The sequence below is a fragment of the Colobus angolensis genome, unplaced genomic scaffold (genome assembly GCF_000951035.1).
Source record: "Colobus angolensis palliatus isolate OR3802 unplaced genomic scaffold, Cang.pa_1.0 Scaffold39, whole genome shotgun sequence".
Taxonomy (NCBI): Eukaryota; Metazoa; Chordata; class Mammalia; order Primates; family Cercopithecidae; genus Colobus; species Colobus angolensis.
Genome location: NW_012117265.1, coordinates 835,575 through 861,943, shown reverse-complemented (window position 1 = coordinate 861,943; position 26,369 = coordinate 835,575). Strand labels below are relative to the sequence as shown.

General features: G+C 43.6%; 1 protein-coding gene across 2 annotated transcripts in view; it reads right to left on the bottom strand.

The window, feature by feature from the left end:
- The window catches only part of ZNF44 (zinc finger protein 44), a 28,736-nt gene extending 3,062 nt beyond the window's left edge, over positions 1-25,674 (bottom strand). Inside the window, exons 1-4 of one of the 2 annotated variants that reach the window (XM_011954750.1) lie at positions 25,466-25,674; positions 24,012-24,154; positions 1,036-1,162; positions 42-102 (exon numbers count right to left, since the gene is read on the bottom strand). In XM_011954750.1, the coding sequence (XP_011810140.1) occupies positions 42-102; positions 1,036-1,162; positions 24,012-24,119 (296 nt within the window). In that variant the 5' untranslated portion in view covers positions 24,120-24,154; positions 25,466-25,674. The remainder of the gene's footprint in view (positions 1-41; positions 103-1,035; positions 1,163-24,011; positions 24,155-25,465) is intronic. The other variant, XM_011954751.1, reaches the window with a different exon arrangement.
- Between the last annotated feature and the right edge of the window lie 695 nt (positions 25,675-26,369).

Genomic DNA, 26,369 nt, shown 5'->3' with positions numbered 1-26,369 from the left:
CATTACAGGGACATCACCTGTCTCTTATAAGTACAAATTACCTTGCATTTCTCCTGAGATTTTGGTACTGATCATCAATGTTCTGGTTTTCCCATTTCATTCCTAAAAGAGAGATCCAGAAAATTCACTATACGTTATTACAAAATGACACAAAAATTGTTAAGATTTTATGTACACTGCAATCATGCATGATTCATTCATTGAACTATAGTTGACTCCTGAACAACACAGGTTTGAACTGCACAAGTCCATTTATATATAAATGTTCTTCAGTCTCTGCTACCACTGAGACAGCAAGACCAAACCCTCTTCTTACTTAGCCTACTCAATGTGAAGATGAGGATGAAAACCTTCGTGAGGATCCACTTCAACTTAATGCAGAGTAAATATAGTTTTTCTTCCTTGAGATTTTTTTATTAACAATTACTTTCTCTAGGCCAGGAATGGTGGCTCACACCTGTAATCCCAGCACTTTGGGAGGCCAAGGGGGGCGGATCACGAGGTCAGGAGATCGAGACCATCCTGGCTAACATGGTGAAACCCCGTCTCTACTAAAGATACAAAAAATTAGCTGGGCGTGGTGACTGGCGCCTGTAGTCCCAGCTACTGGGGAGGCTGAGGCAGGAGAACGGCGTGAACCCGGGAGGCAGAGCTTGCAGTGAGCCGAGATAGTGTCACTGCACTCCAGTCTGGGTGACAGAGCAAGATTCCATCTCAAAAAACAAAAAAGAAAAAAAAATTTACTTCCTCTAACTTACTTTATTCTGAGAATACAGTATGCAATACATATGACATATCTGTGCTCGTCACTTGATTGTATGACTGATAAGGCTGCCAGTCAAAATAGGCTAAGCTGTGGCAGACAAAAGATTATATGAGGACATACAATTGGTTGGGGCCTGGCACTTCTTAACCTTGTGTTGTTCAAGGGTGAACTGTATCCCTCTTCCGTATTTCAAATCACTGAACAGCACTGATGACCACAAAAAACAAACGTTTCTAATTGACTAAATGAAGACATGATGTCATCCATACCTACACAGTTCAGGTTCCTAATGGTTTCCCGCATCACATCTCTGTAGAGATTCTTCTGTGATGGACCCAGCAAAGCCCACTCCTCATGGGTGAAGTTCACAGCCACATCCTCAAAGGCCACTGAGTCCTGAAACATCCCATATGTCCAGAAAAGGAAGGTTGAAACTCACAGTACTGAGAACCTATACTCACTTCATAAACTTCCCATGATGCTGTGGTTTCCAAGCATTTATTCAATGACATGGTAAATCCACTCTTTTTTTTTTTTTTTTTTTTTTTGAGACGGAGTCTGCCTCTGTCGCCCAGGCTGGAGTGCAGTGGCCGGATCTCAGCTCACTGCAAGCTCCGCCTCCCGGGTTTATGCCATTCTCCTGCCTCAGCCTTCCGGGTAGCTGGGACTACAGGCGCCCGCCACCTCGCCCGGCTAGTTTTTTGTATTTTTTTAGTAGAGACGGGGTTTCACCATGTTAGCCAGGCTGGTCTCGATCTCCTGACCTCGTGATCCGCCCGTCTCGGCCTCCCAAAGTGCTGGGATTACAGGCTTGAGCCACCGCGCCCGGCTGGTAAATCCACTCTTATTCTGTGTCTGCACTCACTGTCTGATGCTGGAATTGTGCTTGCTAAAATAACAGTTGAACAGGAACATGTCTCTTATTGGTGAATTATGCAAATGAATCTTATTGCCTGGATTACTCCTAATGTCTGTTTCTACAGTGGGTCTGTAGTTCTTGTCATGACAAAGTCCTACAACCTACTGTGCAAAAGAGAGTTACAATTAGGAGTCCTGAGACTGCATATCCTTACAACTGCTTGTTCACAATGTTGAACCTGTCATGGGGTCTAGACAATGTATTTAGGGGAGGGCTCCATGAGCATAACTAACAACAGGGGTGGAGTGTGGCTAAACTATTTGTGTAAAAATTATGGTATTTGCTTAACTCCTAACTTCCCTCTGAGAGTTTGAAATTGTATTACATCCTCAGCAGAGGAAGCGTACCCAATCAGCCACTGCTAGGTTTGAATGTTTTCCCCTCCAAAATGCATGCTGAAACTGAATCTCCAATGTGGTAGTACTGAAAGGTAGTGCTTTAAGAGGTAAGTGGGTTTTGAGGGTTTGGAACACATGGATGGATTAATCCACTCACGTATGAATGGCTTAATTAATAAATGGGTTATCACAGATGAGGTTCTGGTGTACTTATGAGAAGAGGAAGATACTTCAGCTAGACACTCAGTTCCCTCATCATGTAATGCCCTGTGCCACCCAGGGACTCTACAGAGTCCCTATCAGCAAGAAGGTTCCCACCAGATGCCCACTTTGACCTTACTTGGTCTTCCCAGCTTCCAGAACTGCAAAACATAAATATCATTTCTCACAGATTACCCCAGTTCTGGTATCCTGTTATAAGTAACGAAAAAAAACAGTATTATAGACTAAGACAGACACAAAGAAACACTCTAGGCACTGGGTCCCTAATGAGCAACTCTGGTAAATGATATTTCATGTTTTTTGTTGTTGTTGTTTCATTTTTTTTCAATTTCTTACTTGGGGGATTTAGCCTATCCTATGTGATTACATGGAGAGAATATTTTGGAAGCTGGTGACTGGTTCCCTGTAGATCAAGTGTAGTTAAGTATAACAAAAGACTAGTAAAAGATATTTTACCAACTAAACAGAAATTTTAAACTTTTTATTGGGTAATGTCAAAGGAGAAAGAAAAGAAGGGGACAGGCTGCAAATGTTCTTAGACAGAATTCAGTGTCAGCTTTCATGAATATCGATTATATTCCATTAATCTCAACAGCAGACATTTAATAATAACATTACATAAACCATTTTTACAGAAGTCATAAATGTCTAAAAATACTTTAAAAAAAAACCCTTCTCGTCAAGAAAGTAGACAGCTAAACAAAAACAGAGGATTTAAAACTATAATTTTCCACATCTCATCCTATTGACAGTGAGAAAAAGATATATAAACAGGAAAGTGAAAAATGATAGGAAAGCCTTGTATTGTTTTTTTTCTTTGGCCCCATCTCTGCCCACCTCATTGCCAGTCTTCAAGACAGCGGTCAGAGTTCCCATGGTAGAACTCTAATTACCACAGAGAGTACAGATCATATTTTACTTCCAAATTATTGCCTTTGTATTTTTGATTCAGTCTGGGGACTATCCAAAGGTCTGAAACAAGACTCTCTTTTCTATTTCATCTACAATGGAATCCAATCAGAGTCAAACTGGGCAGGAACTACTTTAAAATGTTGCAAAATACACAAAAACCGTACAACCACCTGGGACACACTAAGACATACATTAGAAGGCCAGATGTGATGGCTCTCACCTGTAATCCCAGCACTTTTGGAGGCCAAAGTGTTGGGAACAGGCCCCCAAATCTGGACATAAACAGGCCCCCAAAACTGGCCATAAACAAAATCTCTGCAGTACTGTGACATACTCATGATGGCTATGATGCCCATGCTGAAGGCTGTTGGTTTACCAGAATGAGGGCAAGGAACACCTGGCCCACCCAGGGCAGAAAACCACTTAAGGTGTTCCTGAACCACAAACAATAGCATGAGCGATGTGTGCCTTAAGGACATGTTCCTGCTGCAGATAACTAGCCAGAGCCCATCCCTTTGTTTCCCGAGCCCATCCCTTTGTCTCCCGTAAGGAAGGCTGTTAGTTAATCTATAATCTATAGAAACAATGCTTATCACTGGCTTATTGTCAGTAAATATGTGGGTAAAACTCTGTTCGTGGCTCTCAGCTCTGAAGGCTGCCAGGCCCCTGATTTCCCCTTCCACACTGTATATTTCTGTGTGTGTGTCTTTAATTCCTCTAGTGCCGCTGGGTTAGGGTCTCCACGACCAAGCTGGTCTCGGCAAGTGGTACCCATATGTGGGGCTTGAACCCAGGTTGAAGAGTCACCAAAGTGATGGTTGGAGACCGTGGTACTAAGCTGGAGGACACCCGAGTACTCTTAAGCAATCCCCATGGTGAGTAAGAAGGGAAGCTCGGAAGCATCAGGGTAACAATGGGACAAGTGTGAGCTCTGGTTTGTTCCACCTTGGAACCTTTCCACACTGATGATGAGGAGGAATGAGAGTATAATGAAGTAACAGAAGAGGCGACAGAGCAAGTTTGTTTGCCAGCTAAAGCTAAAGTGGCAAAGGAGGAAGAGGTTCATTCCTACCCTTCTGCACTCCCTCATTATTTTGAAGAAAAACAGTGGCCTGACCCTCCAGATCTTTCTTTTTTTTGAGGATACTGGGCAAAAAGTAGTTGCCCCAGTGACTGTTCATTCAGTGCCTTGAGTGACCACTCTCAGTTCTATTCAGTCAGGAATTCAGCAAGCCAGACGAAAGGGTGATTTAGAGGTTTGGTAGTTCCCTGTTAAAGCTACTTTGTTGGCACAAGCCACAGAAGGACCGAAAGTGGGTAAAGGAAATACTCCATTTCCTGGAGCTTGTTTTAACTATGGGAAGAATGATCATACTAAAAAAGGACGTAGAAAAAAATCAGTGAGTCAGGCCGCCAGTTGAGAGATAAAAGAAAACTGCTGAGCCTGGAATATGTCCAAAATGCAAAAAAGGAAAACACTGGGCTAATCAGTGTCACTCTTAAGTTTGATAAAGATGGGAACCTGATTTCAGGAAACTTCATGAGGGGCCCATCCAGGGCCCTGTTCCAAACTAGGGCATTGCTGGCTCAGGCCATTCCCTCACCCCTGTAAATGTCTGTCCCCTCCCACAGCCAGCAGTGCCGCAGTAGGTTTATGCTGCACAAAAGCTGTGAGCCTTCTTCCTGGAGAACTCCCGCAGAAAGTTCCAACAGGGGTCTGTGGACCCTTGCCAGCAGGGATGATAGGATTGCTTCTAGGTAGGTCTAGTTTAAATTTAAAAGGAGTGCAAATACATACAGGAGTCATTGATTCAAATTACAATGCAGAAATTCAAATTGTTATATCTACTTCTATTCCCTGGAAAGCAGAGCCAGGAAAGCATATAGCACAGCTGCTGATTGTGCCATATGTGGAAATGGGGAAAAGTGAAACCAAATGAACAGGAGGATTTGGAAGCACAAATCAACAAGGCAAAGCAGCTTATTGGGTGAATCAAATTACTGACAAATGTCCTACCTGTGAAACAACTATTCAGGGAAAGATATTTAAAGGTTTGGTAGATACAGGAGTGGACATCTCAGTCATTTCTCTATACCACTGGCCGTCCACGTGGCCAATTCAACCCACTCAATTTAACATAGTTGGAGTTGGTAAGCCCCTGAAGTATATCAAAGTAGTTATATTTTGCATTGTGAAGGGCCCTATGGACCACCTGGGACTACTCAACCAATTATAACTTCTGTACCTATAAATTTATGGGGAAGAGATTTATTACAACAATGGGGAGCACAAGTTCTAACTCCAGAGCAGCTATACAGCCCTCAAAGTCAACATGTGATGCATGAAATGGGGTATGTCCCTGGTATGGGACTAGGAAAAAATTTGCAAGGTTTGAAGGAACTGCTTCAAGGGAAAGACAAAGTTCCCGCCAAGGTTTAGGATATCATTTTTGATGGCGGCCATTGTTAAGCCTCCAGAACCTATACCTTTAAAATGGATAACAGATAAGCCAATTTGGATAGAACAATGGCCGCTAAGTAAAGAGAAACCAGAGGCTTTAGAGGACCTAGTTACTGAACAGTTAGAAAAAGGACACATAGCTCCAACATTGTCCCCTTGGAATTCTCCAGTTTTCGTAATCAAGAAAAAAATCAGGTAAACGGAGAATGTTAACTGACTTAAGAGCCATTAATTCAGTTATACAACCTATGGGGACATTGCAGCCAGGACTGCCTTCTCTTGCTATGATTCCAAAAAATTGGACTTTAATAGTCATAGATTTAAAAGACTGTTTCTTTACTATCTCCTTAGCTGAGCAAGACTGTGAACAGTTTGCATTTACAATTCCTGCAGTAAACAACCTGCAGCCTGCTAAGCATTTTAATTGGAAAGTGTTGCCACAGGCATGTTAAACAGTCCAACAATTTGCCAGAAGTATGCAGGGTGAGCAATTAAACCTACTCGTAAAAAAATTTCAGTGTTACATTATTCATTATATGGATGATATAGTTTTTGCTGTCCCCACTTGAGAAATATTACTCCAATGTTATGATCACTTGCAAAATTCAATTTCTCTATGCTGGTTTAATTATAGCTCCTGACAAATTCATACTACTCCTCCTTACTCCTACTTGGGGACCTTAGTAAATGACACTACAATAGTGCCACAGAAAGTAACCATACATAGGGATCAATTGAAAACATTAAATGACTTTCAAAAATTACTAGGGGACCTTAATTGGACATGACCTGCTCTAGGCGTTCCTACTTATGCCATGAGTAATCTATTTTCTATCCTAAGAGGAGATATCCTAGTCTCACTAGCCCTTGACAATTAACAAAGGAGGCTGAGGCAGAGTTACAGCTAATTGAGAAGCAAGTGCATAAGATTCAAATAAACAGAATAGATCCAGAGAAGACTCTAGATTTGCTAAGTTTTTCAACTTAGCGTTCACCTACTGGTGTTATTGTTCAAGAGCAAGATCTTGTAGAGTGGCTTTTCCTTCCACATACTAATTCACGGAATCTGACTTCTTATTTGGATCAAATCGCTACTATGACAGGAAATGGGAGAACTCAGATTGTTAAATTACATGGATATGATCCTGGAAAAATTATTGTCCCTCTCACGAAGGCACAAATACAGCAAGCTTTTGTAAATAGTCTCATTTGGCAAACCCATTTAGCTGACTTTGTGGATATTCTCGATAATCATTTTCCTAAAACAAAACTGTTTCTGTTTTTAAAATTAACTAATTGAATTCTCCACAAAATAACTAAATTTAAACCAACTGACGATGCTGAGAATGTTTTTACAGATGGGTCTAATGATGGTAAAGCTTCTTATTCTGGCTCGAAAGGTAGTTTTCAGATGCTGTATACTTCAGCTCAAAAAGCCAAGCTTGTAGCTGTAATTTAGGTATTGACTGCTTTTAATATGCCTATTAATGTGATTTCTGATTTTTCATATGTGGTTCATTCTATACAGTTAGTTGAAAATGCTCAGTTACGATTTTATACAGATGAACAACTGATGACTTTATTTAGCCAACTGCAAACAGCAGTTCGGAGTAGAATGTATCCTTTTTACATTACTCATATTAGGGCTCATACACCTCTTCCAGGCCTTTAACTGAAGGGAAACAAATGGCTGATTGCCTAGTTGCTACTGCAATATCTAATGCTAGACACTTTCACAATTTAACCCATGTTAATGCCTTTGGTCTCAAACATGGATACAGCATTACCTGGAAAGAAGCTAAAGCTATTATCCAGCGATGCCTAGCTTGCCAAGTGGTGCATTCCTCATCTTTTACAGGAAGAGTTAATCCTTGAGGATTGAAACCTAATTCTCTTTGGCAAATGGACGTCACACATGTTCCCTCGTTTGGGAGACTAACTCATGTGCATGTATGTGTAGATACCTTTTCTCACTTTGTCTGGGCTACATGCCAATCAGGGAAGTCTTCTGCCTGTGTTAAATGCCACCTTTTGCCATGTTTTTCAGTGATGGGCATTCCAGCTTCTATTAAAACAGATAATACCCCAGGCTATACTAACCAAGCTGTAGCTACATTTTTCTCCATACGGAATATTAAACACATTACTGGCATCCCAAATAATTCTCAAGGACGAGCCATAGTGGAAAGAATGAATCTCTCCCTGAAGCAGTTACAAAAGCAAAAAGGGGGAAACAGGGACTATAGGACACCCCATATGCAATTGAATCGAGCATTATTGACTTTAAATTTTTTTAGCCTGCCTAAAGGCCAGATGCTATCAGCAGCTGAACAGCATCTACAGAAACCAGCGGCAAAGACAGAAGCAGAACAACTGGCTTGTTGGAGAGATCTGGTAACAAAAAGTGGGGAAATAGGTAAAATAATAACTTGGGGTAGAGGTTATGCTTGTGTTTCTCCAGGACTGAATCAACAGCCGATTTGGATACCATCAAGACACTTGAAACCTTATCATGAGCCAGATGCTGAAGAAGAGATTATGGGAGGAACCCAAGGACCCCCTCCCAGTTGCAGCCATGTCAAGATTGAACGCTGAGGAGAACCCCAACTGTCATGAGCAACATCCATCAAACACAGCCACTTACCTGGGGACAGATCAAGAAGCTGTCCACAGACGGCAAAAAACACCTGAGAAAAGCGGGACAACCAGTCACAATGAGTAATTTAATGATAGCTACAATAGCAGTGATCACCAGTGCCATGAGTATTCCTTGAGCAAGGGCTGACAGAACAATTATACTTATTGGGCATATTTATCAACATTGGATGGCAATAATGCCTGGATGTAATCACTCTATGACACAGTTACACATGATTTCTGGTCTCAGTATTTACCATAATAAATCTGCTCCTATAATTGATGCACACCACCCTCAAAAACCTATTTGTAAACAGAATTGAACCTGGCCAGAAATAATAAACGTATTTGTTTGGGAAGATTGCATTGCAAAACAGGCAAAGGTGCTGCGCAACAATTCCTATGGAATCATTATTGATTGGTCCCCTAAGGGGATGTTTACCTTGAATTGCACCTCTCAGTCTGCATGCCACAGTCACACTATGTTCAGCTGGTCTGAACAAAATGGTCAGATGGTAGAAATGGTAAGAAATATGGCAAGAGTTCCTATTATCTGGAAACATGGTGGTATAGTGGCACCTCAACCTCAAATAATATGGCCCGCTATAGGAGCTAAACATAAGGATTTGTGGAAACTATTAACGGCTTTTAATAAGACCAAAATTTGGGAAATAATAAAAAAGCATCTAGAAAGACACTTTATAAACTTGTCTTTGGATATTGCAAAATTAAAAAACAACTACTTAAAGCATCCCAGGCACACCTGACCTTAGTGCCAGGAACTGGAGTGCTTGAAGTAGCTGCAGACAGATTAGCAGCTATTAACCCATTAAAATGGATAGAAACACTTGGAGTCTCTGTGATTTCAATGATGATTGTGTTTTTAATTTATGTTGTTTGTGTATAGTTTGCAGATGCAGATCCTGACTCCTACGAGAAGTAGCTCACCGTGATAAAGCTGCCTTTGCTTTTATCATCTTGCAAAAACAAAAAGGGGGAAATGTTGGGAACAGGCCCCCAAATCGGCCATAAACAGGCCCCCAAAACTGGCCATAAACAAAAGTCTCTGCAGCACTGTGACATGCTCATGATGGTTATGACGCCAACACTGAAGGTTGTTGGTTTACTGGAATAAGGGCAAGGAACATCTGGCCCACCCAGGGCAGAAAATCGCTTAAGGCATTCCTGAACCACAAACAATAGCATAAGCAATGTGTGCCTTAAGGACATGTTCCTGTTGCAGATAACTAGTCAGAGCCCATCCCTTTGTTTCCTGTAAGGAAGGCTTTTAGTTAATCTATAATCTATAGAAGCAATGCTTATCACTGGCTTATTGTCAATAAATATGTGGGTAAAAACTCAATTCGTGGCTCTCAGCTCTGAAGGCTGTCAGCCCCCTGATTTCCCACTCCACATTCTGTCTTTGTGTGTGTGTGTGTCTTTAATTCCTCTAGTGCTGCTGGGTTAGGGTCTCCGTGACCGAGCTGCTCTTAGCACCAAGGCGGTAGGATTGCTTAAATGCAGGGAGTTTAAGACTAGCCTGGGCAACATAGGGAGACCTCATCTCTGCAAAAAATAAACAAAATTAGCTGGGTATGGTGGCACAAGCCTGTAGTCCCAGCTACTCAGGAGGCTAAAGTAGGAGGATTGCTTGAGCTTGGGAGGTTGAGGCTGCAGTGAGCCAAGATTGTGCCACTGTGCTCCAGTCTGAGTGAAAGAGTGACACTGTCTCAAGGAAAAAAAAAAAACATGTATTAGACCATCTAAGTCCTAGGAAAAAAGGCTAGAGTATAATTTTTCTTTACAAATAAACATATTCAAAAGCATCCAGATATACTGGGTAATGGAGAAAGCCCCATGCAGGCATATTTTCATAAAAGATGGCTGGGGATCTTCTTTTTCAGCTCTGGCTAACATCCAGATTTAGTTAAACAGAAACAGAAGGCTAAAGTAGTAAATGCTCTGGCTAAGTGCTCAAAGAATACCCCAGCAGAGAGCTATCCATGAAGACTGGAAGAGGTCAGGTTTTCATTTGTTTCATCTTTTTTACTTTTAGCTTCTAACATTCAGGAAATCTCTGTCAGAACACTGGATGAATAGAAGCAAAAGAATAGAGACTTCAGTGTCTATACCCAGTAGGAAATACACTCTGTGCAAACATTATTTGAAAATGTTACTACACAAATGAATAGGCCAGGTGCAGTGGCTCAAGCCTGTAATCCCAGAACTTTGGGAGGCTGAGGCAGGAGGATCACTTGAGGCCAGGAGTTTCAGACCAGCCTGGGCAACATAGTGAGACTCTGTCTCCATTTTAAAAAAGAAAAAGAAATGAGTAATTTCAGCCTTCAAGCAAGAATGCCAAACAATTAAGGGGAAAAAATCTGATTTCCAGAGTTACCCAATTGTAACATTCAATGTCTCCTTTTCAATACAAAAAAAAAAAAGAAATAAATAAAACAGAGAAACATGAAAATACGGCTTATTAATAGAAACAATTTGAGATAAATCATCTCTGAGAAACCTCAAACATTGGATTTACTGAATAAAAACTGTAAAGCAACTGTCTTAAATATACTCAACTTGGTAAAGACAATGATAAAGAACTAAGAGAAAACCAGAAAATTGATGTAGGGATAAAATAATACCAAAATATATTAAAAATTGAGCCATATAGAATTTCTGAAACTGCAAGATACAACTTAAATGAAAATATCAGATGTGAGCAACCAGTGGGAAAAAAAAAAAAAACTCCCACAAACTCTGGGGAATTCACTAATAGAATCTAAGAAAAAGTAGACTATATAGATAAATAATACAGAAAATGAAATCACATAGAATGCTCAGCTAAAAGGAAAAAGGGTAGAAAAAGAGAAGTTAAAAAAAAATGGAGAACAACAAATAGAAAACAGTAATATATATGTTTACTGAATCCAGTTATGTCAACTGCCACTTAAATGTGTATTATCTATATTCACCAGTAAAAAGGAGAGAATGGCAGAGTGAAATAAAAAACAAGGCCCAAAACTGTATTTTTAAAAAGCATTTTAAACAGAAAGAAACAGATACATTACATATACAGGTATGAAGAAATACATGCCATTCTAGCCTTGATCAAGAGAAATTTGGAAGAGCTATATTACATTCAGACAAATCAGGTTTTAGATTTTTTAAAACTACATGGGATAGAGAGATTTCATAATGATAAAGAAGTCAATCCTATACGACATAATAATCCTTAACATCTATGCCCATAAAACAGAGCATCAAAATACATAATGCAAAAACGTATAAAACCACAAGGCAAAATACACAAACCTAGGATTATAGTTGGGGGAAAACAACTCACCTCTATCAATAATTGACAGATCAGTTCTGCAGAAAATCACTAATGATACAGCTGAACTCAACAGCACTATCAATCAACCGGATTTAATTGAAACATATTTATAGAATCACTCGTTCAACAACAGCATACATATTCTTCTCAAGCCTTGGTGAAATATTCACCAAGATGAACAATATTATCAGCCATAAAACACACTTGAACAAATTTTTTTAAAGTATGTGATCAAATCATATTAGAATTAATGTAAAAATTAGTAACAGAAGCATAGTTGAAAAACCTCAACAAAGTGGAGATTGAAGCCACAAACTTCTCAACTACACAAACTTCAAAGAGAATTGTCAAGCAAACTGTAAATATTGCAATGTTGATGAAAAAGAATATATCTTAGCAAAATCTTTGGAATGGAGTAAAGGCAGTGCTTTGAGGGAAATTTAAAGAATTGAGTGCATTTCCTAGAAAGTAAAAGTTTAAAATCAATACCCTAACCTTCCATTTTAGGAAACTAGAGAAAAATGACAAGATTAATGTAAATCAAACAGATGAAAGTAACAATGGGAAGAGATATAATGAAATAGCAATGAAGAAATCAGTAGAAAATCTCAACAAACCAACAGATGGTTCTTTGGAAACATCATTAAAATTCATAAGCCCATAACCAAGTTAACTCAGAAAAAAAAGGAGCCATCACTACTAATCCCACAGACAGTAAAAGGAACACAAAGGACTATTAGGAACAACTAAGTACCCACATATTTGATAAAATTACATGGAATGGACCTTGAAAGACACTACCAAAACTCACAAAAAGAGACCTAAGTAATATGAATAGGCCTGTATCTATTGAAGATATTAATAAATAATAAATGTCCCAGAAAAAAAACAAGCAAACAGGTCAGAATGATTTCACTGCTGAATTCTGGCAAGCATTTATGGAAAAAATGATACCAATTCTCTACAATCTCTTCCAGAAAAGAGAAGCAGAGGAAACACTTTCTATTCCATTTTATAAGGCCAACATTGCCCTAATACCAAAACTAGACAGATATTACAGACATATCTCCACCATATAAGGACATAAGGGTTAGACTGCCATCTTCAAACCAGGTAGCAGGCCCTTTCCAGAGGCCTCATCTGCTTGATATTGGACTTCCAGCCTCGACACCTTTGAGAAATGAATATTTGTTGTCTAAGGCATGTAGTTTATGGCAATCTGGTATAGCAGTCCTAAGTGACTAAGAGAGGTAGACTCTTTCTCTACCACACATTAGGCTTTGAAGTCTACAGGAATGAGGTCACTGGTCTCATATACAAGCACTAAGCCCTCTGCCAAGATAAAGAAGTGATAATCTACAGGTCACATTTGGCAGGTTTCCAAATCAACCCACTTGGAGAAGTTGTCTTCTTTTTTTTTTTTTTTTGAGACGAAGTCTTGCTCTGTCACCCAGGCTGGAGTGCAAGAGCACGATCTCGGCTCACTGCTACCTCCGCCTCCCAGGTTCAAATTATTCCCCTGCCTCAGCCTCCGGAGCAGCTGGGATTACAGGCGTCTGCCACCATGCCCGGCTAATTTTTCTATTTTTTAGTAGAGACGGGGTTTCACCATATTGGTCAGGCTGGTCTCGAACTTCTGACCTCAGGTGATCCGCCCACCTCGGCCTCCCAAAGTGCTGGGATTACAGGCATGAGACACTGCGCCTGGCGAGAAGTCTTCTAATTAAATGGCTTACATCCTGACTGTGAGTAAAGGATCTTATCATGAGTCCCTCAAATCTTATTGTGAGTTCTCCAAACTGTTAATATGATTAATGTGATCTATTAACATCAAAAAAGACACTGATTTATTTCTGAATCATGTTTTGCTGATTGTCTTCCACTTAGAACATTTTAGCCTGTCAGCTGTCATCTATAGGCAATGACCATAACGTCTATATTGTACCCTTCAAGGAAAAGGACAATTCTGGTATGAGTAGTCCCCCAGCTTCTCCTAAACTTTCTCATACAGGCATCCAACTTGTAATCGATTTTGGAACACATCCAAATTTGCTGGTGTGTCTTCTCAAGTTGATCCTCAAATTTGGTTTATAATAAACTTTATCAAATTATATCTGCCTCAATGTCCTTATTTTTGGTAAACAAATGTATCCCATGAAAGGCACAATGTAACCATCCACAACCAAATCCCTGGAGGTACACCAGAGCAGAGATAAACTTTATAGCCAGTTTCAAGAGACAGACCTAAAGATTAAATTAGAAGAACATAAAACACCTATGAAAGACAAAAGCAGCACACTTTTGGAAATTACAGAAATTTTTTTTTCTTTTTCTTTTTTTTGAGACAGAGTCTCACACTGTCACCCAGGCTTGAGTGCACTGGCGTGATCTAGGCTCTCAGCAAGCTCCACCTCCCAGGTTCATGCCATTCTCCTGCCTCAGCCTCCCGAGTAGCTGGGACTACAGGCACCCGCCACCACGCCCAGCTAATTTTTTTGTATTTTTTAGTAGAGACAGGGTTTCACCGTGTTAGCCAGGATGGTCTCGATCTCCTGACCTCGTGATCCACCCTCCTCAGGCTCCCAAAATGCTGGGATTACAGCCGTGAGCCACCATGCCTGGCCAGAAAAATGTTTTTCTTATTTATTAAGAGTCGTCTTATATAAGAAAATAAAGTAGCTTCCAAAGGAGAAGTCTGGCAAATTGAAGTCTAATTACATTAAGAAGAGGCAGGAATAGTGACTCACATCTATAATCCCAGTACTGTGGGAGGCCAAGGCAAGAGGATCTCAAGGCCAGGAATTTGAGACCAGCCAGGCAACATGGCAGACCCTCTCTCTACACAAAATTAAAAAATTAGCCAAGTGTGGTGGCACATGCCTATGGTCCCAGCTACTTGGGAGCCCAGGAGTTTGAGGCTGCAGTGAGCTGATTGTGCCACTGCAATCCAGCCTGGGTGACAGAGCTGGACATTATCTAAAAAAATAAAATATTTAGGAAGAATTCATCTAAATAAAATAAATGTAAAAAATAAACCACCATCTGAAAGGAAGTATTACCAACTCCTCCATGTAAAAAAGGATTTGTGTATAAAGTATGCCCAAAACAAAAAGACAGAAACAAAGCAAACATTTGCATTTACTATGCAAATGAATTAAATGACTGAGAATTCTTTCACAGATGAAAGTCCACACCATTCAGCATGAATGCTAATCCAGTAAAAATACAATATATAATCATATGGAGATGATACATAATCACATGCAGATAACATAAAGATAAATATTAAAAGGTTCTACTCTGAGAAAAAAACAGATGGCTGATGATGCAGGTGCAGCGCGGGGGCCCAGAGGCCCTAGGGGCCCTGGGATGGGGAACCGCGGTGGCTTCCGCGGAGATTTCGGCAGGGGCATCCGGGGCCGAGGCCGCAGAGCTCGCAGAGGCAAGGCCAAGGATAAGGAGTGGATGCCCGTTACCAAGCTGGGCCGCCTGGTCAAGGACATGAAGATCTAGTCCCTGGAGGAGATGTATCTCTTCTCCCGGCCCATCAAGGAATCTGAGATCATTGACTTTTTCCTGAGGGCCTCTCTCAAGGATGAGGTTTTGATTACACCAGTGCAGAAGCAGACCATGCCAGCCAGCGCACCAGGTTCAAGGTGTTTGTTGCCATCGGGGACTACAATGGCCATGTCGGTCTCGGAGTTAAGTGCTCCAAGGAGGCGGCCACTGCCATCCGCGGGGCCATCATCCTGGCCAAGCTCTCCATTGTCCCCATGCACAAAGGCTACTGGGGGAACAAGATCGGCAAGCCCCACACTGTCCCTTGCAAGGTGACAGACCACTGTGGCTCTGTGCTGGTGAGCCTCATTCCTGCACCCAGGGGCACTGGCATCGTCTCGGCGCCTGTGCCCAAGAAGCTGCTCATGATGGCTGGTATCGGTGACTGCTACACCTCAGCCTGGGGCTGCACTGCCACCCTGGGCAACTTTGCCAAGGCCACCTTTGATGCCATCTCTAAGACCTATAGCTACCTGACTCCCGACCTCTGAAAGGAGACTGTATTCGCCAAGTCTCCCTATCAGGAATTCACTGATCACCTCATTAAGACCCACACCAGAGTCCCTGTGCAGAGGACCCAGGCTCCAGCTGTGGCTACAACATAGGGTTTTTATACAAGAAAAATAAAGTGGGCCGGGCTCAGTGGCTCAAGCCTGTAATCCCAGCACTTTGGGAGACCGAGACGGGCGGATCACGATGTCAGGAGATCGAGACCACCTGGCTAACACGGTGAAACCCCGTCTCTACTAAAAAATACAAAAAACTAGCCGGGTGAGGTGGCGGGCGCCTGTAGCCCCAGCTACTCGGGAGGCTGAGGCAGGAGAATGGCCTAAACCTGGGAGGCGGAGCTTGCAGTGAGCTGAGATCCGGCCACTGCACTCCAGCCCGGGCAACAGAGCGAGACTTCATCTCAAAAAAGAAAAAGAAAAAGAAAGTGAATTAAGCCCGAAAAAAAAAAAAACAAAAAAAGTATAAACAGACATGCATACATAGTCAGAAAACTTTTTTTTTTTTAGACAGATTTTCATTCTTGTTGCTCAGGCTGGAGTGGAATGGCGTGATCTCAGCTCACTGCAAGCTCCGCCTCCGGGGTCCAAGCAATTCTCCTGCCTCAGCCTTCCCAGTAGCTGGGATTACAGGCACCCGCCACCACATCCGGATAATATTTTGTGCTTCTAATAGAAATGAGGTTTTACCACGTTGGCCAGGCTAATCTGGAACTCCTGACCTCAGGTGATCCACCCACCAAGGCCTCCCAAAGTGCTGAGATAACAAGCGTGAGCCACAGCATCCGGTCTGGTCAGACGGTTAATCCACACATGCTATTATGATGTCCTAATAAACTGAAGTTTGTCTGTAATCCATAACCCAGCAATGTTTCCCCCACATGTTAAAAAACTCATGAACTGTTAGAGTGTAGAGACAAAAACAACATTGTCAACAACATCAAAAAATTAACTTAAAAGTCAAGTCCTGGCCAGGCATGGTGGCTCACACCTCTAATCCCAGCACTTTGGGAGGCCGAGGCAGGCAGATCACCTGAGGTCAGGAGTTCAAGACCAGCCTCACCAACATGGAGAAACCCTGTCTTTACTAAAAATACAAAATTAGCCGGGCATGGTGGCGCATGCCTGTAATCCCAGCTACTTGGGACGCTGAGGCAGGAGAATCGCTTGAATCTGGGAGATGGAGGTTGTGGTGAGCCAAGATCGCACCATTGCACTCCAGCCTGGGCAACAAGAGCAAAACTCTGTCTCAAAAAAAAGTCAAGTCCTATGAGCACTGCAACGTGTGAGTAAACTGCATGACCACAGCCTTAGGTAACAGCATGTGTCAAACAGATGGAGGCAAATAAAACAAAAATCTTTTCAGCACAATTTTCCTGTTTTCCCCCCGTCTGTTCATCCTTTCTTGCTGTCTTTGAATCAAATCAATATTCTCTAGTGTCCCAATTTAGTTACTAATTATATTTACATTTTAGTTATATCTTTTTGCATTATATTTTAACAGGTGGCTCTGATGAACTAGTTCTCATACTTTACGTGCATAAAAATCATCTGAAGAGCTTGTTAAAAAACAGATCACTGGAGGCCAGGCGCAGTGGCTCACGCCTGTAATCCCAGCACTTTAGGAGGCTGAGGTGGGTGGATCATGAAGTCAGGAGTTCGAGACCAGCACGGCCAAGATGGTGAAACCCTGTCTCTACTAAAAATACAAAAATTAACCAGGTGTCGTGGGTGCCTGTAATCCCAACTGCTTGGGAGGCTGAGGCAGAGAAATGCTTGAACCCAGTAGGCAGAGGTTGCAGTGAGCCGAGATCATGCCACTGCACTCCAGCCTGGGCAAAAGAACTCAAAAGAAAAAAAGAAAAAAAGAAAACCTGACCTGGCAAGACCAGCCTGGCCAACAAGGTGAAACCTGTTTCTACTAAAAATACAAAAATCAGCCGGGCGTGGTGGTGTACACCTGTAGTCCCAGCTACTCAGGAGGCTGAGGCAGAGGTTGCAGTGAGCCAAGATCGTGCCATTGCATCCCAGCCTGGACGACAGAGTAAGACTCTGTCTCAAAAAAAAAAAAAAAAAATCACTGGGCCCAGTTCCAAGAATTACTAATTCAGTACTCTTGGGTAGTACCCTAAAATGTGCATTCCATATATATATACACACACACACATACACACACACATATATACGCATATGTATATGTACATATACATATATATGTATAAATTATATACATATATTCATGGAGTACAGGTGCAATTTTACTACATTGATATATTGCCTTGTAAAGTCAGGCCTTTCAGTGCATCCATCCCTGGAGCAATCTCCATTATCCACCAAATAACCTCCCTCATCCCCATGAGTCTTCACTTGTCCACATATATACACATTCTTTTTTTTTGAGATGGAATCTCACTCTATCGCCCAGGCTGGAGTGCAGTGACACGATCTCGGCTCACCGCAGCCTCCGCCTCCCGGGTTCAAGCGATTCTCCTGCCTCAGCCTCCCGAGTAGATGGGACTAGTGCGTGCCACCACACCCGGCTACTTTTTTGTATTTTTAGTACAGACAAGGTTTCACCATGTTAGCAAGGATGGTCTCGATCTCCTGACCTCGTGACCCACCTGCTTTGGCCTCCCAAAGTGCTGGGATTACAAGTGTGAGCCATCGTGCCCGGCCCTACACACATTCTTTAATTCCCACTTATGAGAACAGGCAGTATTTGTCTTTCTGTGTCTGAGTTGATTCACTTAAGATCATGCCTCCCATTCCATACATATTGCTGCAAAAGAAACAATTTCATTCTTTTTAATGTCTAAATAGTATTCCACTGTGTGAATATATCACATTTTCATTATTCAATCTTCTGTCGATGGACACTTAGGCTGATTTTCTACGTTTGCTATTGTGAATAGTCTGCAATAAACATGAGTGCAGGGAACTTTTTGATATAATGATTTCCACTCCTTTGGGTAGATACCTTGTAGTAGGATTGCCTTTTCAGCATTATATGGATGGTATATTAATGGTAGTATTAACTAACTAGAAACTGAAGAAGCAAAACTATGCTTATGGGTGAATACATACTGAACCTATAATGAATAACAATGACAAATTCAGAGTTATGGTTCTAATCCATGGGTCTTTTATCTAACATTACTTCTGACAACAAATATGTAGCATTTGCTGAACACGAGCCGATTCTCCAACAAAAACTGGTGTTCAATAATTCAATGCTGACACCATCTAACATTTCCACAGACCCCACAAATTGAGGGCTCAGTTCCACAACAGGGACCCTACTGCAGAGGCCAAATGCAAGCCCTAGGGACCACCCTTTTAACCAAATGTGTATAAAACCAACAACTCTACTATCAGATTTAATAATTTGCTACAAGAAGTTGAAGAACTCAGTTAAACAAGTTGTTATAAAGTGTATGTCAAGAATACCTAAATGCAAGAGACTTATGTGAGCCCTCAAAGACATTTTAATGTGTGCAATTTCTACTCTGATTAAAAAAACTCACTGAATATACAACCAAGCAGCTGATAATGTTCAATTTTACATAAGCCCTGTGATCCTGGATAAGCCCTGTAATCCTGGTAATAAGCATGATTTAAGAGGCCAGGCACAGTGGCTCACACCTATAATCCCGGCACTTTGGGAGGCTGAGGTAGGCAGATCATGAGGTCAGAAGTTCGAGACCAGCCTGGCCAACATGATGAAACCCCATCTCTACTAAAAACAGAAAAATTAGCCAGGCATGGTCACATGCACCTGTAATCCCAGCTACTCAGGAGGCTGAGGCAGGAGAATAGCTTGAACATAGGAGGTGGAGGTTGCAGGGAGGCAGAGGTTGCAGTGAGCCAAGATCACGCCATTGTACTCCAACCTGGGCCAAAGAGTGAGATTCCGTCTCAAAAAAACAAAAAAGGTATAAGAAATCACCTCAAACTACCTGACCCCCACTACCATGCCCAGTTCTTTCTGTTCTGGACAAGCAGCCCAGTGCAGAGAAACATCCTTCACTGACATCAATTCTGGCTCCTGCCTTTTTAACCTGTAACAAGGCCCTCCAAATTCCCATTCTTTGTCTTATAAATAACTAGCTGAATAGTTTTTGCCTCTACTGATTACTCTGAACAAAATGCTTCCAAAGGAAACTTGCAGCCAGTCCTGATAGCTCACGTCTCTAATTCCAGAACTTTGGGAGGCTGAAGTGGGTGGATCGCTTGAGCCCAGGAGTTCAAGATCAGCCTGGGCAACATGGTGAAACCCTGTCTCTGCAAAAAATACAAAAAAATTAGCTGGGCATGGGGGTGCATACCTATAGTCTCAGCTACCCAGAAGGCTGAGATGGGACAATCACCTCAGCCTGGGGAGGTCAAGGCTGCAGTGAGCTGTGATGGCGCCACTGCACTCCAGTCTGAGCAAGAGTGAAATTGTGTCTCAAAAAAAAAAAAAAAAAGAAGAAGAAGAAAAGAAAAGAAAGGAAACTACTTAAGTTTCGCTCTTTCTTCTAGGCCACTGATTTTTGACATACCCTCAGCCTGAACCAAAACACAACCCCTCTTTCATGACTCATCCTATGAACAGGCTTAAGTCAGGGTAAAACACTCTGTGATCTAGAATCTGATTTTCACCCTCCATCCTGCCCTCTCCGTCTCATTTCCTTTGTAATATTGGTTGCTCTTCACCTTGAAAGCAACTTTCCACCCAAGCTTTAGGATGCTTTCAGATCTTATACTTAGTGCTCTTCCCCTTATGTAGTGCTCTTCCCCTTATGTAGTGCTCTTTTAGAATGAACTCATTTCTTAGCTAAATTCAGATTTATCTTACCTGAAGACTGTCTAGTGACAGCCCTACAACAATAACAGATACAACCTCAGACATGGCATCACCCCAACTGCCTCTGCCTGTGGATTCCCAGATTTCCAGTGATCTGTAGCTTCTCTTAGTATAAAAGCCTCCTTGGCTGGGCACGGTGGCTCACACCTGTAATCCCAGCACTTTGGGAGGCCAAGGCGGGCAGATCACCTGAGGTCAGGAGTTCAAGACCAGCCTGACCAACATGGAAAACCCCATCTCTACTAAAAATACAAAATTAGCTGGGCATGGTGGCACATGCCTGTAATCCCAGCTACTCAGGAGGCTGAGGCAGGAGAATTGCTTGAAATCGGGAGGCGGAGGTTGTGGTGAGCCGAGATCACGCCACTGCACTCCAGACTGGGCAACAAGAGCGAAACTCCATCTCAAAAAAAAAAAAAAAAAAGGCTCCTCCCAGGCCAGGCACAGTGGCTTATGCCTGTAATCCCAGCACTTTGGGAGGCCGAGGCCAGCGGATCACAAGGTCAGGAGTTTGAGACCAGCCTGACCAACATGGTAAAACCCGTCTCTACTAAAAATACAAAAATTAGTTGACCATGGTGGCACACACCAGTAATCCCAGCTGCTCAGGAGGCTGAGGCAGGAGAATCACTTGAACCCAGGAGGCGAAGTTTGCAGTGAGCCGAGATCATAGCATTGCACTACAGCCTGGAAGACAGAGCAAGACTCCGTCTCAAAAAAGGAAAAAAAAAAAAAAGGCTCCTCCTATTGCTGGAGTGATCAGGCTAGGATACCTGCAGGGGAGGCTCCCCAGGAAGAACCAACTAAACTGGGCACACAGTGTCCCTTTAGCAGGCTGAAAAATGGCCTCCACTTGGAGTCACTGGCCTCAAGCCTCTCCACCCCAGTCAAGGCTATTTGCTTACCCTTCCATGCCTCACATGGATTTAAAAAATAAAACAAACAAAATCCCACATGTGATGAATCTATCAAAATCACTCAAATTCAGTGTTTATATGAGGAAAGGAAACTGTAAGTCACTTCTATTTTATAGCTCAACAAGAAAAGCACAAGTATCCATCTCAGATAATAAACATCAGTTACTACTTTCACAATGATGAAGCCTTTAGTAAACAAATGATATTTAAGTTCTTTAGCTATTTGCAAAGTCCCACAGAATGTTGCATTAATCTGCCAAGTCCAGATAACAGGAACAGACCAGACTTACCCACTGTCCCAAGTTCTCCAGCCTAAAAAGAAAAGAAACTAAAGTTTTGGTAAAGCTTTATAATTCAATCAGATACCTACCACACATTCTTGTGAAAATATATTCATTTTTTCTGCAGCCAAAATGGAAGAGTTTTCCCCAAATTTTTCCCTTGGTAGTATTTCCACTGGTAGGCCCTGAAATTCCATTTGAAATCATCCAACAAAAGACCTAACAAACCTATTACACGGTCTCTGGGGTAATAAAAGTAAATAAAAGTTTTTTAAAAATGCTCCAGCCTGGGCGACATGGTGAAACCCCATCTCCACCAAAAACACAAAAATTAGCCAGGTATGGTGGCACACGCCTGTAGTCCCAGCTACTTGGGAGGCTGAGGTGGGAGGATCACTTGAGCCCTGGAGGCAGAGGTTGCAGTGAGCTGAGATCATACCACGGCACTCCTGGGTAACAGAGCGAGACCTTGTTTCAAAAAAAAAGAAAAAAGGCCGGGCGTGGTGGCTCAAGCCTGTAATCCCAACACTTTGGGAGGCTGAGACGGACGGATCACGAGGTCAGGAGATCGAGACCATCCTGGCTAACACGGTGAAACCCCGTCTCTACTAAAAAAAAAAAAAAAAAAAAGAAAGAACAAAAGAAAAAACAAAAAGTTTTTAAAAAATGGAATAGGGCCTGGGTCCAGTGGCTCATGTCTGTAATCCTAGCACTTTGGGAGGCCAAGGCAGGAGATCATTTGAGCCCAGGACTTCGAGACCAGCCTGGCAACAGGAGGAAACCCCATCACTACAAAAGACATAAAAATTAGTAGAGCATGGTGGCGTACTCCCAGCTACTCCAGAGGCTGAGCACAGGCAGTCTAGGCTGCCTAAGCTGCAGTGAGCCATGATGGTACCACCACACTCCAGCCTGGGTGACAGAGGGAGACCCTGTCTCAATAAAAAAAAAAAAAAAAATGGAATAGAAAACTACATATATATAATTTGTTTTCTGAATTCCAACCCTTCCTGGCCTCTTTAGAAATACTTTATCTTCTCTATCAATCTCTAGTGATAGAATGCACTTTACAGTTAATAAAAAATTAAATTTGGGCCAGGCGCGGTGGCTCAAGCCTGTAATCCCAGCCCTTGTGAGGCCGAGACGGGCAGATCATGAGGTCAGGAGATCGAGACCATCCTGGCTAACATGGTGAAACCCCGTCTCTACTAAAAAATACAAAAAACTAGCCGGGCGTGGTGGCGGACGCCTGTAGTCCCAGCTACTCGGGAGGCTGAGGCAGAAGAATGGCGTGAACCCGGGAGGCGGAGCTTGCAGTGAGCTGAGATCTGGCCATTGCACTCCAGCCTGGGTGACAGAGCAAGACTCCGTCTCAAAAAAAAAAAAAAAAAACTAGCCGGGCGTGGTGGCGGACGCCTGTAGTCCCAGCTACTCGGGAGGCTGAGGCAGGAGAATGGCGTGAACCCGGGAGGCGGAGCTTGCAGTGAGCTGAGATCTGGCCATTGCACTCCAGCCTGGGTGACAGAGCAAGACTCCGTCTCAAAAAAAAAAAAAAAAAAAATTTAATTTGAAATAACTGAACAAATCTTTTCAGGTTAACTAACCCAGGGTGGGGCAGAACTGACTGGACAAGTCTGACTCAACTGTCAGGTCAGGTCGTTCTATCACCTGGCACATCCCCCAGCCCCAAGGTGCTCACTGAAGTGCTCAGCAATCACACTCCTAGTAGACACTGCCTTATGTCTTTTTCAGGCTCTTGCGAAACCTCATTGGGTGGGTTTTCCAGTTTTTAGATACAGTTTTCTAGTTTCACAGTCGGAGAGAGTCTAGAAGGCAGAAATCATTTGTCTTGTCCCCTGAATAATGCTATCCAATTTGCTGATAAGCCATGTGTCACCAAGGAATGAAAACTAGGCTTGGAGAAAAAAATGTCAATGTCCCAGGGGTTAGTTTTTTTTTTTTTTTTAAGACAGAGTTTTGCTCTTGTTACCCAGGCTGGAGTGCAATGGCATGATTTCGGCTCACTGCAACCTCTGCCTCCTGGGATCAAGTGATTCCCCTGCCTCAACCTCCCATGTAGCTGGGATTACAGGGACCTGCCACCACGCCTGGCTAATTTTTGTATTTTCAGTAGAGATGGGGTTTCACCATGTTGGCTAGGGTGGTCTTGAACTCCTGACGTCAGCTGATCCACTCACCTCGGCCTCCCAAAGTGCTGGGATTACAGGCATGAGCCACCGTGCCCAGTGCAGGGGTTAGCTTTTTACAGGAATGATATACCAGAAGATTCATCCCACCCCAGGGCATCCACCTGGTCCTTTGGGAGGCCCCACCCCAACACCTCAGACTGTCCTCTTGGAAGAGTGACCCAAGGGCTGATATCCACTAGGCCCTCCATGAGATTGGCAGCTTCCAGCATTTAGGGTAGCCCCAGAAAGTTTCATAACACAGGGCCTGGAAAGATACAGGGTGGGCTGAGGTCACATCACCCTGTAAAGGACATTCTGATAAGGCATCTGTGCCTAGGGGAGATAAAAGAGGCACAAAGGTTTGATTTTTGTTTGTTTTTTGTTTTTTTTACAGCAGAGTGTCAGGTGGTTATTCTCTTCTTCCTTACCTGTGAAATGTTAAGGAACAAAATAAATCCTTTTAAAAAGAGTCATACATTGCTATCTGAAAACAAATGACAAAATTCTGTGTCTATTTGAAATATCATCTTGGGACAAAGGGTTCATAATGTTACTGGGAATTGAGGAGTGAAGTTAGCATATAGAAGGCTCTGGAAACCAAAAAATTTACTGTTAACCCCAAGAGGAGTTAGGATGAAGGGACAGGTCTCTGAGACCCTGATGCTCATATCTTTGAAAGGCTCGGAGGGGAAATGGTCGCCCTTGGAAAGAAAGAAGGCTCTGAAGACCACAGAGACCACAGCAGGAACTGTGTTTGTGTCTGGTTTGTGCCTAGCGACCCTCCCGTCTTCACGATGCAGCCTCCTCACCGGGCTCACAGGAACTGCGAGCCAGGCTGGAGGCGAGATTGCAGTTAGATATTAACCAGGTGCTCTCAGCCCCGCTGCCTCACGGGGCCACCTCCCTGAGAGTCAGGTCACAGCAGATGCTGACCGCCGGCTTCCCCACTGTGCCTGGGTATAAGATCTCTGAGAGTTACTCAAGAGTCGTCTAAGTTCTTTCTCAGATCTTGAATACCCGCGGAAAGGCTGGCGCCAAGCAGGCTGAAGACCCCATAAGAGAGCCCACTCAGCAGGAGAATGCGGTTTCTTCACCTCCAGTTTCAGGACTCACCCCTCACTTCACCAACCAGCGACCCCACACCCCAACCACCCCCGTCCAGGTCCCTCAACACCCCATCCTCAAACCTCTCACGGAGGCGGATCTAGGGTGTCCTCTCCTATTAAACTGTTTCTGCTGCAGCCCTCGGCGTCCGGCTGCAATCACACGGGCCGCGCGCCTGTGCCGGTTCCACCGCACAATGTGGGGAGACGCGGGGCTGTGGGCGTGGAGCTGCCCAGAGAGGGGGGCCGGGGCCGTAGTCGCCGCTCAGAGACGGGACAGGACGCCCGGGGTCCCGGCCGCCGGCCCAGCCCCACCCTGCGTCCAAAGGAACCGAGGACCGAGGTGCACAGGGGGGCTCGGGTCCCAGACCCCAAAGACGCTGCGGGGAGGCCCAGGTCCCGCCACAGCCGGTTCCGACTGGTTCCGACCAGTCCTTCGCCCTGCCTCAGGACGCCGGGCCGCGCACACTCACCATTTCCCGGCTGTGCGGTGTCCTGGGTCCTCCCAACTCCTCCCGTAGCCAGGGTAGGTCCCAGCGCGACAGAAGCCACCACAGATGTCCCAGGGCGTCTCTCAGTGACAGAACATGGAACAGAGGTCACCAGGGTGAAGAGGCCACTAGCTCCTAGAACGTCACACCCTCCTCTCCGCAGCGGCCCTGATGGACAGTTCTCAGGAACCTACCCGCGACTCTGATTGGATAGTGCTCCAGGTCCCGCCTCCTGGGCACTGAGTGACAGAGGAAGCCATCTCACAGTGCTGAGTGCAGCCGGATGAACAGGTTCCAGACCCAGCCCCTGGCAGGGCGGGCTTCCTCCCTGCGCTGTGACCCGACTTGTCCCGGGGAACGTTTGCCTTAAAGCGGAATTTCCTATCTGTACTCAGTGGGTCCTTTTTGCTTCTTCCTCCTGAACAATTGTGTGCAACGAATCCCAGTCTCACTGTCCATTGGAGCCATCCCCTGGCCTCAGAGCAGGAGGGCAGCCGAGGCCACACTGGTCACACTGCAGCAGCGGGGGACTGGGGGGTGGAGTCGGAGGGCTGATGTTCTCCAGGGACCAGGAATTTGGGATGAGGCTGTCTTCTGCAAGGTCAAGCCTTTCTCCCACTATGAGCGCTGGACGAGTTCTTTCTGCGCGCTACGCAAATAAATACCACGGTATTGCATTTAAAAAAAAAAAAAGTTTAATAAACACTAGGCCAGCTACGACGCGTGGGAGACGGAGTTACTACTCAAATTATTCTCATCCAAGGTCCGTAGGTAGGGGTTTTTCAAGGGCAGTTTGGGGCAAAGAGTGGAGGTGGCTAGACTTGCTACTGACTGGTTGGAGTGGGGATGAAATCATTGGGGATGGAATCTGTCCTTTTGGCCGGGC